The sequence below is a fragment of the Stigmatopora nigra genome, chromosome 9, assembly GCF_051989575.1.
Source record: "Stigmatopora nigra isolate UIUO_SnigA chromosome 9, RoL_Snig_1.1, whole genome shotgun sequence".
In the NCBI taxonomy this organism is placed as follows: Eukaryota; Metazoa; Chordata; class Actinopteri; order Syngnathiformes; family Syngnathidae; genus Stigmatopora; species Stigmatopora nigra.
In genome coordinates this window covers 7,810,331-7,827,781 of record NC_135516.1, presented here as the reverse complement: position 1 = coordinate 7,827,781, position 17,451 = coordinate 7,810,331, and the positions used below count along the sequence as shown (strand labels likewise).

The 17,451-nt window shown below is 37.5% G+C and overlaps 1 protein-coding gene and 1 long non-coding RNA gene across 4 annotated transcripts in view; one reads left to right on the top strand and one right to left on the bottom strand.

Annotated features, from left to right (window-relative positions):
* Window positions 1-456: 456 nt before the first annotated feature.
* Window positions 457-4,558, bottom strand: aqp4 (aquaporin 4). Of its 2 annotated transcripts, none has more exons than XM_077724973.1 (6): window positions 4,398-4,558; window positions 3,443-3,562; window positions 2,381-2,777; window positions 2,132-2,296; window positions 1,400-1,480; window positions 457-1,301 (listed from the first exon to the last, which is right to left on the bottom strand). In XM_077724973.1, the coding sequence occupies exons 2-6, from the start codon at window positions 3,538-3,540 to the stop codon at window positions 1,092-1,094; spliced, it is 951 nt and encodes a 316-aa protein (XP_077581099.1). In that variant the 5' UTR covers window positions 3,541-3,562; window positions 4,398-4,558; the 3' UTR covers window positions 457-1,091. The 2 variants fall into 2 exon arrangements, with proteins under 2 accessions (XP_077581099.1, XP_077581100.1); XM_077724974.1 differs by having other exon boundaries at window positions 4,414-4,499.
* The window catches only part of LOC144202045 (uncharacterized), an 82,004-nt gene continuing 68,926 nt past the window's right edge, over window positions 4,374-17,451 (top strand). For both annotated transcript variants that reach the window (XR_013327453.1, XR_013327452.1), the window contains exons 1-2: window positions 4,374-4,612; window positions 5,060-5,139. This is a non-coding gene — a long non-coding RNA (uncharacterized LOC144202045). The remainder of the gene's footprint in view (window positions 4,613-5,059; window positions 5,140-17,451) is intronic.

Here is a 17,451-nt window from a genome sequence, read left to right as displayed (position 1 = left end):
CTCACAGCTATGGGGTCCTGGGTTCAAATCCAGGTCATGTCCACCTATGTGTAGTTTGCATGTTCTCCCGGGCCTGTGTGGGTTTCCTCTGGGTACTCTGGTTTTCCTCCCACATTCATACATGCTTGGTAGGCCGATTACACACTCTAAGTTACCCCTAGTTATGGATACGAGTGTGTATGGTTGTTTGACTCCTTGACTTCCAGCACCTCTCAGCAACCCTAATGAGGATAAAGTGGTTTATATATTTACAGACATTTTATATAGTGCTACAATTTTTGAAGGGGAGCAAGGAAGGATGTAGTAATACAAAGCTCTTGGCTGCCCTCCCCTGGAGACATTTGATGCAAGAAAACTTTATGGACTGCAAATTAATTCATCAAAGATCACAGTACTGTTCTAACCAAAGGGAAGTTCAAAGTAATATCCTTAAATTAAATCATTAAAGATCTATAGTTCATATTTTTGGAATAAACTTTATTAACATATTTTACATAAAATACATGGTACAAATTCTAGTACAATTGACATTAGATGAGGCCAAATAAAAAGCTAAATAATCAATTCAGCCATCTTTTATGACTAAAACTAGTAGTAGATGGACTTTAAAATAATCATTTTTTCTACATTATGGAGTATAGTTATTTCACAGAGAACTTGTACAAAATAAGAACATTTAAAAATAGTGCATTTTCCGTTAGAGTGCTTTTGCACTAAAAAATAGAGAGCAGTCCTTCACTTTTCATTCGTGTCGTATTAGGCTGACATGCACTTTGCATGCACTAAGTGTGACACTAATCCCAAAATAACAAGGCCACATTTTCTTGCTCACTCGTACAACAATAATATCACCGCGTGATGATGATGATCCTGGGTGGACTTTACACACTTATTGTACCAGAGATTGTATTTCTGCTTCTATTCAAGCTATTATATGGTAACACATCAACATTGTTCAGTGCACAAAGCCTCTTGGACTGAAAACACATTCAAAGATGAACTATTTCAAGGCATGGCAAGCATCGGGGAGGGGAATCAATAAAGCCAAACACATCCTTTCATTCATTCTGATTTACAGAAATTCATGCTCGTCATACAGTTGACAGAACATCTCTTGTTGGCAACGCGTCTTTTCTCTCTGTCCTTTTCTTCCTCCTGGCCAACTCCATATCCCTGTAGCCCCCCATTTGGTCCTTAGGAATCACCTGTCCTGGACCTGGTTTGCCCGAGTCCGGGCAGAATAGGTAGTCATACAGGAGTCCGGCAATAACGCCACCTAGGACAGGCCCCACCCAGTATACCTGCAGTACAGATATGTATTTTTAAGATCGTAACCATTTTAGTTTAAAAAAAAAGTGAGCAAATGAGGAAATTAGCATTATCAAGACCTCTTTCTTACCCATTGCTGGTTGAAGTTGTTCATAACCACAGCTGGGCCAAAAGAACGAGCAGGGTTCATGCTGGCTCCTGTGTAAGGAATCTGCAAGATGTGCAAAAGTCACGTAAATCACAAAATATTTCATTTTGGTGGACTTTTCATGTGTTTTCATTCTCTCTAGCATTTAGGCATACTCACAGTGAGAGTTGCCACACTATGACACACACCAGCTTTTAATAAACAAGCAGTGAAATACATTGGAGAGTTCTTATTTTGGTATAAATAAAATAAATGATAATGTTCCTAATAATATTTAGCTCCTTGCCATGGTAATTTTTGATTAGAGCTCTAATAGTCTGTTGTCAATTTCTATTCGGACAAATGAAACTCAACGATGCAGTCAATTAATGTCCTGATTTGTTATTCATGGAAACAAATAAAATAAAATGTATATTTTTGCATACTATATCACTATCTAGACGAGCCATAAATGGCCTTATTAATTCATAGGGTTGACAACTGTGCCCCTTTTCATTCATTCATCTTCCATACATCATTGTAAGGGTTAAGGGGGTCTCCTGAGTCTATCCCAGCTGCTTTTGGGTGAAAGGCAGACTACACCCTAGAATGGTCACCCATATGGCACACTGACAAAAACGGCCATTCGCACTTGGGGGGGAAATCAAACCCATATATAAGTAAAATGCATTCTAATACTACTAAAACAGCAAGCATTTTATGATGAATACTCACCCCAAATAAATGACCAATGGTTACAGACAGACCAATGGATAAGGAAGCAGATCCAAAGAGGTCCGTGCGTTTTGAGTCGCAGGTGGCAAAAATAGTGAAGACCAACTGAGCTGTTAAGAGCAGCTCCACAAGTACCCCTTGTCCCACATTGATCTTCTCATGCAGCTAAAAAAAACACACAACTTCTATTTAAAAAATACTCATTTTAAAGGGAAAATAAATCATGTATTTTAAATCCTGAGTCCTCACCGCACAGACGCCCAACGACCCCCTACGGTCAGAGGGTGTCACACTGAACACCAACCCGGAACCTCCGATAGCACCCACCATTTGGGCCACAATGTAAAACACCCCTTTTACTACGCTCACTTTCCTGGTGGCGAGCATAGACGCTGTGACCGCTGGGTTAATGTGTCCGCCACTGATGTGGCCAAAGCATTGCACCATGGTTCCAATGGTGAGGCCGAAGCACAGTGAAATTATGATTCTGTGAGCGGGTATAGGAGGTCCCGCTACTGCCGGGTCGTGCCAACCCATGGTGGATCCCAGACCAAGAAAGACGAATAAAAGTGTGGCTAGGAATTCCGAAGCCACAGCCCGCCAGAATTCTTTGCCCGCAATCTTGTCGGTTCCCATCAATATGCTCCTATAGAGAAAAAAAAATTCAATATGTGTGTAAATTTAGATTTACACTTTCCACAAATGTATTAAATGTTGTCACCAAAAGTGAAATGTTTTTTCTTAGTCTTTTAGTTTTGTTATTCATACTGAGCTGTTGCTTCCTTAGAGAATATACAAACAACCTGTCCAAAACAAATGATTATTGTAATGCCTGGAAAATATTTTCAGTTAATATGGCTCTTTATCCTTTATATATAATAATGGCCATGAGCCAGCACAAAAGAAAACTGTTTTTTCACCCAAAAAAGTATTCTTCAAATAATCTTTATTTTAGGAGGCTGCAATTTTGTCCAACACTGCCCTCTGTTGGCGACAAAAATTGATGCACAGTCACTTTATTATGGTACTGCATCGGAGAGAATTACTACATTATAATTTGGGGAAAACAGCAAACAACTGGTAAATAAACGTTTTTGAAGCAAATGGCCATGTTTCTCCTCATTTTATTTTAAATTTATTAGGAAGATTCTTATGGGAAAACTCGAAAATGCAAAGTTTAGTGAAGTTCTATCCCAAAGTCAGCCTATCATAATAAGATCATCCTTCAAAATTATTGTGAATAGCAAATTTCTTTCATTCCAAAGCAGATGATGTTGAAAGGCAAGTCATAGGGAATAGTGCGGTACTTACATGGAGCGAGGGGCAGAAGGCCGAGAAGAGGACCCCATGGCCGCTCTGACATTCGAACGTGTTCCGCTAATGGTGCCCCGGGATTGCTCGTCTGGCATTACCTCTTAGGAGTTTTATAGCCTGTTGGGAGGAGTCAGAGATTTTTGCTCTCTGTGCAAACTGTGTGACCGCAAACAGAATCAAAGAGGATCATTATGTATGTCAAAAGATTGAAACATGTCTACTTTAAACATTGTATAAACATTGTGAGTGTGTACAGTAGTACTTAACAGTTGCCAATTGCTACCATGTAGAATATACATGGTGAGATGAACATTTGCTGTAGTAATTATTGCTTAAAAAATGAATACAACAAATGACTTTTGATGGATCACCAATGCAGTGACCACCTGGGATCAGAGCTCCAAGAGTCACAGTGATAGGATATTGGGATTTAACCTTTAGAGATTAAAGCAATAAATACAATTCTGCATTTTGACATTCATTTGTTTGCTATCACATCCATCATTCATATTTTTTTGTGGCTTTAAGCATTCTGGTGACATTTGGGTTTACATTGTGAGCCACTAGAATTTAGAAATAAACCATACACTTTAGAAAATAGGATAATTTCACAATTTTCGCAACATATTTCGTGATAAAATGAATAATATTTTTGAACTTCCTAAAAGCTATTTTAAAGGTTATTCATCATTTGTGAATGAAAAGCGAAATCCTCGTGGTGCGTTCCATTGCAGTAAAATAGTTGGAACTTCTAAAACTATCAAAAAGCGCAACTAAAAGGCCTGCATAAATTATGAACTTCAGGAAGCAATACGATGGCCTTTATATGTGTCTACGAAATATTGCGACAATCATTACATGCCATGTATCGAGCATTTATTGTGTAGTAAATTATGTGCTGTTGTGAGTTTATTTTTTAATTACAGTGTGTATACGAATCAGTCATACTCACAGCACTTTCAACCTACAGGTGTGGTCGATGCTCTATTTTTTGGGGGTATTTGCCTCACTAAGGTATTTGTCAAGGCAACAATTTTATTTTACAAGCCAGAAGTGCTAAGGGGGGTATGTTTGGTTACGTTAGCTAGTGAAATCATCTTTTTGTCGTCATCACGACTTCCAGATCGTTATTTTTGTGGCCCCTTAAACGCTCTGATTCGTAATCAGGTGAGCTCATACAAACATTCGCCGATCCTTGACACCAATGCACGTTTTTATTTAATCTTAAGGATCGGGTTTTCACACGAGCATGGATGTGTTAACATGCGTCAGAAATGCAATACGTCTCCAAGTCATCAGTAGAAGTTAAAATTAAAATGATCGGGTACGGTATTGTCGGCTTGTTTAGTGTGTTGACAAGAAATATGTTCCATCCACTGTGAACACGTGATTCATACAAATGTTTGGTCTGGGAATCCCGCAATATTATCGTAAACTAACAAAACAACATCAACAAAAATGAACAAGTTAATCGCGATCATTGACGATGCAATGATGTAATTGTATCAACTCCAAAGACAATTGATTTATTTTACGATTTAACCTGCATATATGAAAAATCGGTGTGCTTTCATTGAATCATGAAATCATAACATTTTATTCTGTATTTTTAAGGTGAATCATCGCAGGTTTGGTCTTGCCTTAGGACCTTCTATTGAATAGAATCTATTCAATTACCACTGCACAAGCAAAAGGTAATGAAACTTGCCAATTACATTTTTAAAGTCGTGATCGTGAGTTGATGTATTGCAATAGGAATGTATTGCCACTGCTTAGGTGTTTACTGTGCAAGCAACAGATAATGAAACAATTACCAAATAAATGACATGTGTCAAAGTGGCGGCTCGGGGGCCAAATCTGGCCCGCCGCATCATTATGTGTGGCCCAGTAAAGTAAACCATGAGTGCCAACTTTCTGTTTTAGGATCAGATTAAAATGAAGAGTATAGATGTATATTACATTTCCCGATTGTCGCCCTTTTAGATCAATAATTGTAATTTTTTAATCATTTTTTCAGTTTTAGTTAAAAAATATTTTGTAAAATATAAAAATATATATAAAAAAGCTAAAATAACATAGTTTTAGATCTATAAAAAACTGAATATGCAGGGCATGTAATCCAGTTATTCTAAACCATTTATAAAAGAAAAAAAAATCCACATGAAATCAAGCTGACGTTAAAGCCGCCCGCGAACCAACCCGAGTCTGACACCCTTGAATTAAATGTTTAAAGTCGTAAGTTGATGTATTGCAAAATGAATGTATTTCTTGCTTTCCCAATGATGGTATGGTATTATGCAAATGATCTGTTTTGTTGTAAGGTAAGTTTTGCCAGTATCCTTTCAAGCCCCTGGTTTAGTTTACTTGAATATTTACCCTCCATTTAGCCGCGGCTCCTTTGTTTCACTGCCACAAATAACAAAAACCAGTAGAGCTGGTTGAAGTAATCAGGTAAGTTACTAAATACACTATCATTGTTCAGAGTGGTAATGGGTGTATTGTGTGATAAAATTAATACAGGATAATACATAGATGCCTGTCTTCCATCACAATGAGAAATTGCTGTATTTTTTTATTAGAAATATCGGTGTTTATACTCTTTTGCAAGTACGTGTTTTTTTAAAAGGGTATTTCTAGGCAGCTGCAGGACAGTTGCATTATATTCTTCATGACAAGAGAATATTTTTGCTTTGTTTTGACTATATATTGGGAATATTACAACAGTAAACAATAGATAAGTAATATCAACAAGCACTTTTTTCCTAATTATGTTTGACCTAATTCTTCTTTAACTTGTCCCATTCCACAATTAAGCTTGAAATTATGGCCACCGGGTATATGGTGCCTTTTTTTTTAAATATGTAAATTGACGCACGTAAACATTAACAAACCACATAAATCATTATGAAGGCAGTCTTGCTGTGAAAAGCTGCAAGGCATCAAACATCAGGGGAGGTCCTTCTCTACTAATTATTAATATTTAGCCGCAATTCTTTCAATTTGCATACGTTTCAAATGCAGTTTAGTTGCTTAATGTTTGTTGATACAGTCTACTTGTATTTAATTAAGAGAAACCCAGCATGGTGTTTACTTTCAAGTGAGGTCGTCATTTGGTTTGTAAAGACTCCACTTATTTTGGACATTTTGTCTAAATATTTATGATGCAGTTTTATGCTAATTTACCACCATTTTCATCATCCCCTTTTTCCATCTTGTTTATTAATCTAGTCAAGATTGGACCAAAAACTTGACCATATTCTCCTTATCTAACATTACTTTCATTAAGTTGTGAAGAAACTCACTGTTCTACTGGTTACCAGCAAATATGTAGTAGTATTGTTGTACTACTAGTAGTAGTTTTGTACAAGTATAGTCATGTTTTGTTGTCACTGAAATGACGAGATAAAAATTTGGGTTCTAAAATGACCTGTTTTGTCATAAAAAATTTACTCAAGTCCGCTCGATCTATACACTCGCATTGACCAGATCAATTATGCATCAGTTTTTAGATGAAATTAGGGGAAGCCTGGTTCTAGTTTTTCCTCTGTTCTGCTTTGACGCATGTCTGTTGTGCCAATTTTGAGCTATCACATCAACTGAACCATACAGGGTAAAAACCGCCATAATAGTGACCTGATTCCAGCTCGCCAATATCATCACCTGCTTCGGATTTTGTTCTAAAGGCTCTGATTTATCTCCTGTGATTTATCTTGATCTCTATTAGATTTGACAGCCTGACAGCAAGTTTCCATAACAAGCAAAAATGACCAAATGTTACTTCTCAGTTCTTGGATAGAATCAGGCACAGGATTCTTGATACAATGTACACAAGAATAGCAATATATAATTAAAATAACAGAATAAAAATGGTTAAAATCAGTTGGATCTAATAGGTTCTCAAACATATTTAATTAAAAGGACTGCTAAATCTTGAAAGTCCAAACTTATTTCATGATAGATTTAACTGAATTCCCTGATGTCAGGGATAAATATGTCTAAGTTTAGTCTGGAAAAGGTTGCAATTGGCCTCTCATTGTGTAAAGATCATAAATATCTTTGTTTCACAGCATCCAAGCAACTTGAAGTGATTCGTTCATGACATTCCACTCAAGGTGAAAACAAATTGTTTTATGAGCTGCTAGGAGAAAATAAAATACACTAATGGGGACATTCTGAGAAACTATTCAAATTACTGTCTCATAATGTGATCATTGATAAGTAATGAAGAATGTAAAATTGAGATATAGTGTTGAGTACACAAATCAGTGAATATTGTAGCCTTTTCTCTTGCTGGTTTCTCCTTTGTCGTGTTTAGAATTCATTTTATGATTTGAGAACTTTTTCTCCCATATTTGATATATAGCATGATATTTTTGGCAAATTCTCACGACATGCCCGCCACAGGGAAATCTAACGATATAAATGATAAATAATCGTGCAAAGATGACATTTTATTTCACTATATCAGATTGCTCTTTATCTACATTTTGTGACTATTTGATACTGATATTCTCCAGTGTAAAGCAACTCATAACTAGTAAAATTACAAAATCCTTTCATATAACTTCCTAGTATTTTGACCAAACCCAGAGAAGTGATAACAGCTGAGATATTTATAGGTTTTTGTATGTGTCGTTGCATCAATGGGGAACTGCTCCAAGATAAAATGTGCATGCATGATGGGAAGTTACAGCAGATAAAAGCGCTGACATATGACTTATTTTTCTCATGAAAGACAGTACAGACCCCCAGTCAACTGTATGCTTGTTCAATTCCTTGTTAAAACATGGAATGTAACTTTTTTCTAGACCCCATACTAGCTTCTAAATGCTCAAATAGGTGTCTGGATTTTGTTGCTTTTGTTGTTTGCTATCGGCTTCAAACCCAAAAAACATTGTGTGTGAGCTCCCAAAAACAACAGCATCTGACACATGTCGACAGAATGAACACAGCCTTTCTCATTACCAAGCCTTGGTGGAGACAAGCTGTCAAGCTACAACCCACAGGAGCCTAGTACAGATGCTGCAAAGCATCAGCCTCAGATCCCACAGTGAAAGGAAAAGAGGATGTCAGCGAGAATAAGCATTACCAAATATTTTTGGGGAAGAAAAATCTATTTGTCCGCTGAGTCCATGTTGCGTTTATAGTGTGATGGGATGTCAGAATATATTCAATAGTAACATTAGCACCATGAAAGGAAGAACACAGGGTACACCTTAACACCACTGATTTCTATTTTTGAAGAATGACTTATGATATAAACAGCACTAATGATAGCTTGCCTATTTGTGAATCATGCCTCCTATTTAGTCATTTTATTTCACTTCAGAGTCATGAATCAATGGCAGGTTGTCCATCCCCAACTGTTTTTCGATAAATCGTGGGAGGACAATGACTAGGAACTGAATCATTTGTCACAATTTTCTCTCTAGAAAAAAAAGTTGATTAGCCAATGTTTCCATTAATCATTTGCACAATCAGATTATTTTGCAAGGCTTTAATGCAAATGTATATATTTTTGCCAATTAGTGTCTGATATTATGGTTTATTCATTGGTCAACAAGAGTATTAGATAATCAACACTTTAAAAAATGGTTGTGCTACTAGTTTGTTCCATACCTTGAGTTTTTCACTTAGTTTTTGGTCTTGTCTTGGTCTCAGATGCTCTTGGGAGTGTCTCTATAGGATGCAGCCTCGTTGAAATAGACAGGGAGAACACATTCGTTGTATTTGACTTATCACACTGATGTTTTGTTGAGTTCACATTAGTGAACAGAATTTTACATGGATTTGGAATGGATGTACTCTACTTGTTTCATCTCATAGGGCAAATTAGTAAAAAAAACAAAACAAAATATGTCTACATAACAACTGAAAGTTTCAAATATAGAATCTTGAATCAGGCCTTTGTGGCGTTTGTAGAGTGTATAACTTCCATCACCTTGAGATCACTAAATGTTTATGGCACTACACTAAGAAACAGTTGCGTGGGCAGAACAAATATGCATGATCTCAAATGGCCTCAGGTAAAATGATACTCTATAAAATGTCCCATTTTGACACAGGGCAATTTTTCACAGCTTGTGGAATATTGCCAGAGAGGAAATGAGAAGAGGCTAGAGGACAATCAAACCATTTGTATATGTTATGTGTCTATTATGCAGTGCTGGATCACAACAGACCATTTCTCCAGGTCCTAAAATGATTGCAGTTTCCACCAGATACCCCATGGTGGCGCCAATGTGCTTTGCAAGCATTCAACCCGAAAAATGCAAACCCACGCATGGTGCTGCAGCTCCCATCATGCTTCTTGAATTTAATTCCATGGAATGAAATTTCCTGGCAGCTTTCCTAAACTGAGCATATTTCAATCAGCCTTATCTCTCCATTCACAGAATAGTGGTTTATAGAAGAGGCACTTACAAGCCTCACAGGTGTGCCCAAAACCTCAGAGAAGTACAGAAACAATGCTTTGATGAATAGGATGGTTTGGGATAGAAGCCCAGAATGTTATAATCAGCCTTGTTTTGATTGTGTTTGGAAAAATATGAAGCTGCACTTTTACCAAAAGAGCATTTCCTCTTGTGTGAATGTGAATGCTAAAGGACTTGTCATTCACTGCCTTGCTACTGATGCAAGAAAGAAAATAAAAAGGAGTGAAAATGCTCTGCATTCAGTTTGGATGTACTATTGTTTTTCTGTAATGCTGAAGATCAGAGGCGATAACTACTTTTTTAAGCTACGTTGGCATTGGCTTTACTTAGGGGACATTTAATATTCGAAACCGCATACGTCAATATATGAATAAAGCCATTAACAATCCATTTGATTTGCCTGTCTGAACATGTAGTTGTTCATGCTTTTTTTTCGCTGTATAGAAGACCAACGAAGGTAATGTGAGGTTGCCATAGCAATGATAGATGCTAATCTTAATTGCACGGAAAGTACAGCATCAATGTGAATTTGTAGTTGTTATTGTCAAATGACAATATATTACATTAAATCCTGTAAGCTGTCTGACTCAGACACCTCCCCCTCTCACTTTTGAGTTCAAGCTGCATAATTGATAGCCTACAGTAAGTGTTTTGGAGCGTGTACATTGGAGGACTGTTCCCTATTGGTGACATGTTGTTGACGCAGAACATAAATGACATTTTCTCTCCCCCGTCCCACCCGCACATGGCTCAATTGTCACAACCCTCGCACTGCTGAGACAGCACTTGCAGGACAGACAATGACACAAAACGGTCCCCCAGTATGAAAACGTGCTACTTTGTGATGCTTTGTTTGCACGCGTAAATGCATATGGTCAACATGCCTTGCAGGGCTTCTATCAGTCGTGTTATTTTTTTTAAATGCCGTCAAAGCTCACTCCCTGATGGGCTTCAAAGAGCTATGATGTCTGGTATGGGTCTTTAGGCTTAGTTGATGTGATTTTTAAAAAAAATTATAGAGAGAGGACATAGGAATATGAAACATCGCCAGAATGTGGCCCGCTCTCTGGTAAAGCAGGGCAACGTTGTGATTGAAGAAAACGGGGCCAGAGAAATGGCTCCCCCGTGTAAGTGGATGCGACAGCTCCTCACCCAGGAGAGCACTTCTACTGAGCACACTGGAGGCCAGAAGGGCCACCTGTCACACAGATCTGTGACTAAACAGCTCTATTAGCACACACAAATGCACATGTATCTTATTTAGATATGAGTCATAAAATTAGAATGCTGCCTTCGTGCTCACTGATATTTAAAAATGTAAGACCCAACTCATGCACGGTTACTTTGTATGTAATGTTTTAATTCATACATAAATGAATACAAAAAGAATGATCTTTTAAGATGTGTAAGATTTGAGTATGCAATGTTTTTTTCATTTTTAAGAGAAAAAGTTTGTGACTGGCCTTTCCTATCCAAAGATGATTATAATGATGCACTACTGAGGGGAAGAGTATTATTGCGTCCATGCTATGAAGCCTAACCTTTGTCTTTTTGGTGCCCTTTGAATTTTTCTCTCAAACAATGAACTATTGTAATTGCACGAGCTCATTGTCCATTCTGACCCCCTCCATGTGAGGTTGCGATTAAATGAGACACATTGTGACACCAAGTCAGGCTTAATGGCAAATTACCTGGAGACACGGTTAGACGAAAACATTCAAGACCACAGGTCATATAGGATCAATTTTATAGATTTCTTTGCTGTTAAAACAGCCATATTGGCTCCCTTGGATCTTTATTGTTCATATTGCTGGGTTTGTTTGTTTTCTTTAGCAGTATGAAAGTGTCTTCAGCAAATTTTGTCTCGCTTTCTAAGTTTTCTGCAAACCTAATTTCAAAAAAAATATGATGGATGTTGGGCTAATAGGGTTGACCCATCATTGTCATTCGTTTTGACTTTCCATGTTGGTCTATGTATAGACATGCGAGTGTGGACATTATGCGTTGCCATGTGGGAAGAGTCATAAAGCTGTGGGCAAAGAGCCGAGGCAGTCAAATTCCGACGCCCGTCCGCCCTTCACATGCACCCATGGCACGCTCGTCATGCTTGAGGTGCTTTTTCCACCGTTGACTTTCATTGCAAATGACTGTTTCGAACCACAAAAGGAAGGAACTTTTATTAAAAAAAAGTAATTAAAGTAGTGATGTATATGTTCATCATTCTCTTACTAGTGAGATAGGTTGTGGCCTATATATTTGACTCTGTACAGTAGCTCGTGCCCATGGTGCATGAAGAGTAGGGATTTATTCCTTCAGGAATGGGCCTTTGGCAGCCTCGCTAATGGGATATGGTCCGCAGCTCTACCTTTTCCAATGAATTTCTCCCCTTTGGAACAGTGAGACCAAGTCATGTGACGTGGCGGTAATGGGGGAGGTGATGATTTGAGGGAGAGTGATCAGCTGTGGTTTCATTTTTTTTTCATGGCGAGTAAAACGTGGCCTAGAGAGAAGGCAAGGGAAAATGGCAGAGGGCTTTTAGGACCACAGTAAAAAAAGCTAAAGGGCAATTTTGCACTTGAATGCCACATTTCCACTTGGTGGTATTTTGCTTCAGGACATTGCCATCGCAGCTTGGATAGTGACAGCGTATAACTTGCCCACAAATTTAATAAAGAAAAAAAATGAGGGACATGGGAATCATGTCAAAGGATTAACTCATTAGCAGCGGTGAGCTTTTCCTTTTGTCCTTTAGTGCCTTTTTTATGCTATTACATGCAACAAAACTTGAACCATCATGCAAAATGTCAGCTGTGATTGTGTGATTAAACTCAAGGCAAAGTGTTTTTCTGCTTTTAGATTTTGGTGGTTAAAGGTTCTCAGAGGTCCCACTTGTATTGCAGCAAAACAAATTTGGAAAGCTCCCACCTAACCTTTTGGTTAATGATACTTTGATAACTTACAGTTAAAAAAGAACTGATTAAGGACTTAAAAAGTTAATTAAGGTCAGCTTTTAGCACATCATGGACAGAGTAAATCGTCCTGTCATATTAACAAGGGATTGGTGCAATGTTTTCTGTTACGGTTGCAATTCTCTTACTCTGCATTCTTTATGACTGAAACTGATGCTTCTAGCTTATAAGACCTTCCAAGATCCATACTCGGTATGTAAAAACAAAAAAGTGATGAAACAATCTTTGACCCTAATTGCTCCAAGCAAAAGCATGAAAATTAAACATTCATTGTTTGCTATAGTACGACTTTTTAGATCTGCTAGGTTAGTGCTGCCTAGCAACGATTTTAGTGAATAGTGTTTGATCTGAATGCAATGTGAAATACGTGCACAAAGATGTAGAGCAGTTGGAGAAGAGATTTAAAGTGCTAAAACTATCTTGAGAACAATTCTATTGAAGCTCTTGAATGCTGAAATTGTCTGAAATTTTTAGCTTTTTTCTTCATTTTGTGCTTTATGATGGTTTGCTTTGAAAAACTTATGAACGAAGATTTAAGGTATTTGCTATTTCACATTTAATAGCTGTTTCTATGGATGGCATCTAGTTAAGTAAGAAGTTTATTGAAAAGAAAGCTAGTATTAACATGTTTTTGTTTTACGTGGTTAAACAGATTTGGGGGTAATAATGAGATAAACACCCTTTCTAAAACCTTCCACCTGTGTGAGCAGACTGACTTATTTTTATTCTATGAAATGAAACTCAAATGAGGAGAACATGAGTAGAACAGGTTAAGGAGCAATGACAAACAATAAAAAGAAAGATTACTGGTTGCCCGTCTCATCACCGCTGCTTTAAAGGTTGCTGTAAAGTCTTTTTGATGATTTTCCTTTCAATACCTGAATTTAGTTTGAAGAGAAATGCTGAGAACAAGTGAGTGCTGATTCTCTGAGTTATAGGCAGCGTCGTTTGAACCAAATTTTGTTTTAGGCGTGTTTATTGGGCATTGTTGTCATCACGAGCGAGCTCAAAGCATGAATTGCACCGACAACAGCTTACTTTTGACACATTCCACAATTTAATCTATTTTTTTCTTTGAGTTTATAGCCGCTTTTTGTAGATTAAGTAAGCCCGTCAGTTTTAGTAAAAAATGTCAAGGTTGGGTTTCTATTTGCGTCATTGTAACACATTACTTCACAACATGGACACTTTGTACATCCATTTATTAACAAATAGAACATTTGCTTTTCTGGCTATTAATCGTGAATGTCAGCATTAAAATAAAAACAAAAAAAAATCCCATCTCATTCGTCTTGACCTTTGGTTAGAATACTCCCTGCGAGCCTGTCCTTTTACACCAAAATCAATACGGACATCATGATGCTCTTTGCTCCTCCCGCCTAAACAACAGTTTTATCATTTACAAATACCATTCACTCATTGACATTTGGCGACAACCAGGTAGTAACACGTTTAACACCACTTATATTAACCCATTCCTTATGTTTCTTTGCATCCGTCATGCATGGCGTTTTAAACCTAAACTGAACATGACAAATGTGTCAGTGCACAGAAACAAAGGCAACTCATTTGCGGATCAAAGCATTTGTGTTGCACGAGATGCACAACAAACGCCTGACAGACTGAACATTGGTTTCATCTATTTTTGAGTTAACACACTTTTAGAAAACCCACTGGGGCAACTCGTGAAGTGACTGTACATGAAAAAAAGCTTTGGTCATGACAGGGGTCTATGCTAAATGTATCCAATCTGCCATCTGGGTAGGAGGAAAATGAAAGGTTATTTGTGTAATTTGAGGATAAAATGCTCATATATTGAGAAAAGAGAAAAATCCAATCGTTCCATTAGCCTTTTATACTTAGGTTTTCCCTTTTCTGCAGCGGGCTCCTGACTTTAGAAGAAATATCTATGTCAGAATTGTGAATTACATCTGAAGAAACTGCTCTTTCCACTGAGGGAATATAAAATTGGAAAAAGTAAGGCTAAAATCAAATTTCCAGCATATTGTAGGTATGTACATGAGGAAAACTTATTTCGATAGACATTATCGATTTAGAAAATCTCCACTGTAATTTATTTCCTTATCAGTAAGATACAACATCCCAGCTGATGCCAGTCTCTGAAATCTCAATACTGCAGCTTGACGTCTGCTAAATAATGCTTTTAATGTCCCAACCTTTTGGTAGATTGAATGTTCCCTTAAATACTGCGGATGTCAGTCAGAGTGACTGTGATGTGCAGCACATCAGGTGGCGTTAAGTGGGTGGGTGTGATTTAAGCTCTAAGATGGACTGGCTATGCTTATTGGCAATGGCAGGTAAAGTTCCCTTTAATTTTAGCTAGTGCTTTGTCAAGACGTTGTGGGAATTTTGAGCAGATTCATTTTCTCTTATGTTTTGACCTGTCAATATGGAGGATAATTTATTCGGGGCTTTTCAGGAAATCAGGTTGTCAACAGATGACTAACAAGATATATTCATAACAAAGATTGATGACTGGCTTGTGTATCAAAGTAACAATGAGGTCTCGTTCATAACACACTAGTCATTGTATTCATCAAGAATAATAACAAAAAGTCTCTGATGAGTGATAACTAAGAGATTGTTGATCCAGAATACCCAGAGCTAGTGATCAGCTTCAGTTGAGAGAGAGAGGGAAAAAAAATTGCGCCTTTCAAATTGAATTGTCTAATGTCAAAAGGCATGATGGAGCTTTCAGGTACCTTCAGGGTGATTACTAATTAAAATGGAATAGTTCAACCAGCCATATTAACATGATGGTTTGAACAGTTTTGGGTTAAGACAATCATTTAATCAACCCAAAACTGAAAGAAAAGTTGTTGGACATTTAAATAAAGACCAAAATATTATGTCTTTTTTTGACAAAGTTGAATACAAACAGCTATTTTTACTTCAATTGTCGATTTTAAATTAGCCCAATGGTGGTCCTGTAACATTCAAAAATGAAATTTGATTGCCTGCTCCAATTGGCTTAACATGTAGGAAAACAAGAGTGACTCCTTGATGGTTTCCTCATTGTCGGGCCATATATGCCCTACAACATTTCCCCACTCACCCGTCTACTGTCCCTCAGCCTGAAATGCTGACGTCAAAACAAACAAGACAGAAAATAAGCTGTGGCATCACATCAACAAACAGCTGTCAAGTGTCCCCGCTCGGCATGATGAGCCCTGCCATGGCAAAAGGAGCCTGGCATAAATAGAAAAGGAAGTGCACATGTTGGGGTGTAAGCCCTGGGAAAGGTGTCGTCGGATAGACAGCCTTTAAGAAGAAAAACGTTGACATTTTTAGATGTCTCTGGATATAAAAGATCAGTTCAGTTGTCTTGTGATAAAAGCAATGCTTTGAAAACACTAGATTGAGATGACTGTTAAATAAATAAATAAACTAAACACTTTCACAGTTCTTCATCCTTAGGATTGTGGCTTCATGACTTAAAATCCCACTATCACCCATGGGATACTTTAGTGAATTTGATAGATTGGCCTGCATTGAGGTACAACCCTTGCTACATTTCAATGTAAAATAAACCACAATAGGATGAAACTGTTTTAATCCCAATTTGCTGTTGGCTAGGAAGCCAGAGTCACTTACCACAAGTGATGAAAGTGATTGCAGGCTATTTTCTCATGTTCTAATACATGTAGATTCATTGCTTTGTTGGCCAGCACTTTGATTTTTATGGCATTATTTCAACAATTTTTGATCTGTTGATTCTTAATTTATGTTTGAATACTCTTTGTCACAATTCCATTTAATTAGTCTGTGAAAACTTGATAGTGGAACTTTGAATGGATAGCAGGCACGTTTAGCCACTGAAGCCACGGAATAAAGAAATTGGTTTCCCAATGAATAGAAGATAATCACCCAAAATTGCACCTGTAAGGCTGTCACGAAGCACCGCGCACCCACTGTCTCTTGACAATGTTGCCACCGTGATTGCTTCTTATCATCATAATGATATCACTGCATATGCAATCTTCTCGATGGGCTCTCCTTTTGTCTTATTCATCACATTTGCTGACTCCAATATTGTGCTGCTATAGTTTCAACAAAAAAAATTCTGTATTGATTACCCAGCAAGATAGAAATAGCGAGTACTGGTGATATCAAACTCCTGAGCAAAACTATTATGTTGGCACTGTGGTCATTGAGTTTGAATGGCACACAAAGATGAAGATTTCCTCATTTTTTAAATATATCAATATGAATTCCAGATACATGTCCTGGCTCTGTGTGGGTTCCCATCTTTTTGAACTGGACCACAGCAAGTGGTGTGGTCCAGTTCATTGCCATTGTCTAATGGTTTGAAAAGCCAATAGTAGAACAGTAACAGAGAATCCACATGGTCAAACATTATATGCTTTATTATATCTTTTTGATCGCGTTAGGGTTGGACCCTAACGCGTCTGGATTGATACATGGTGAATGCTAATGTTTTATCTTGCGATAACACATTCAATCTCTTGTCTCTCTCTGTCTTGTTATTCTATTTCTTTGCAAAATAATTCAGGTGTAAAGGTTATTGCTTAAGTAATGTATTTGAGGTCGAATGTCATGTGAGAAGAACGTTAGACATAGA

Bases quoted from the DNA above. Each gene is read 5' to 3' on its own strand.
- aqp4 (XM_077724973.1), bottom strand. From the start codon at position 3,540: ATGCCAGACGAGCAATCCCGGGGCACCATTAGCGGAACACGTTCGAAT. The intron at 2,778-3,442 runs GTAAGTACCGCA...TTTTCTCTATAG, and splicing joins CCTTCTGCCCCTCGCTCCAT to GAGCATATTGATGGGAACCG. The intron at 1,302-1,399 runs GTAAGAAAGAGG...TCTGTACTGCAG, and splicing joins ACAACTTCAACCAGCAATGG to GTATACTGGGTGGGGCCTGT.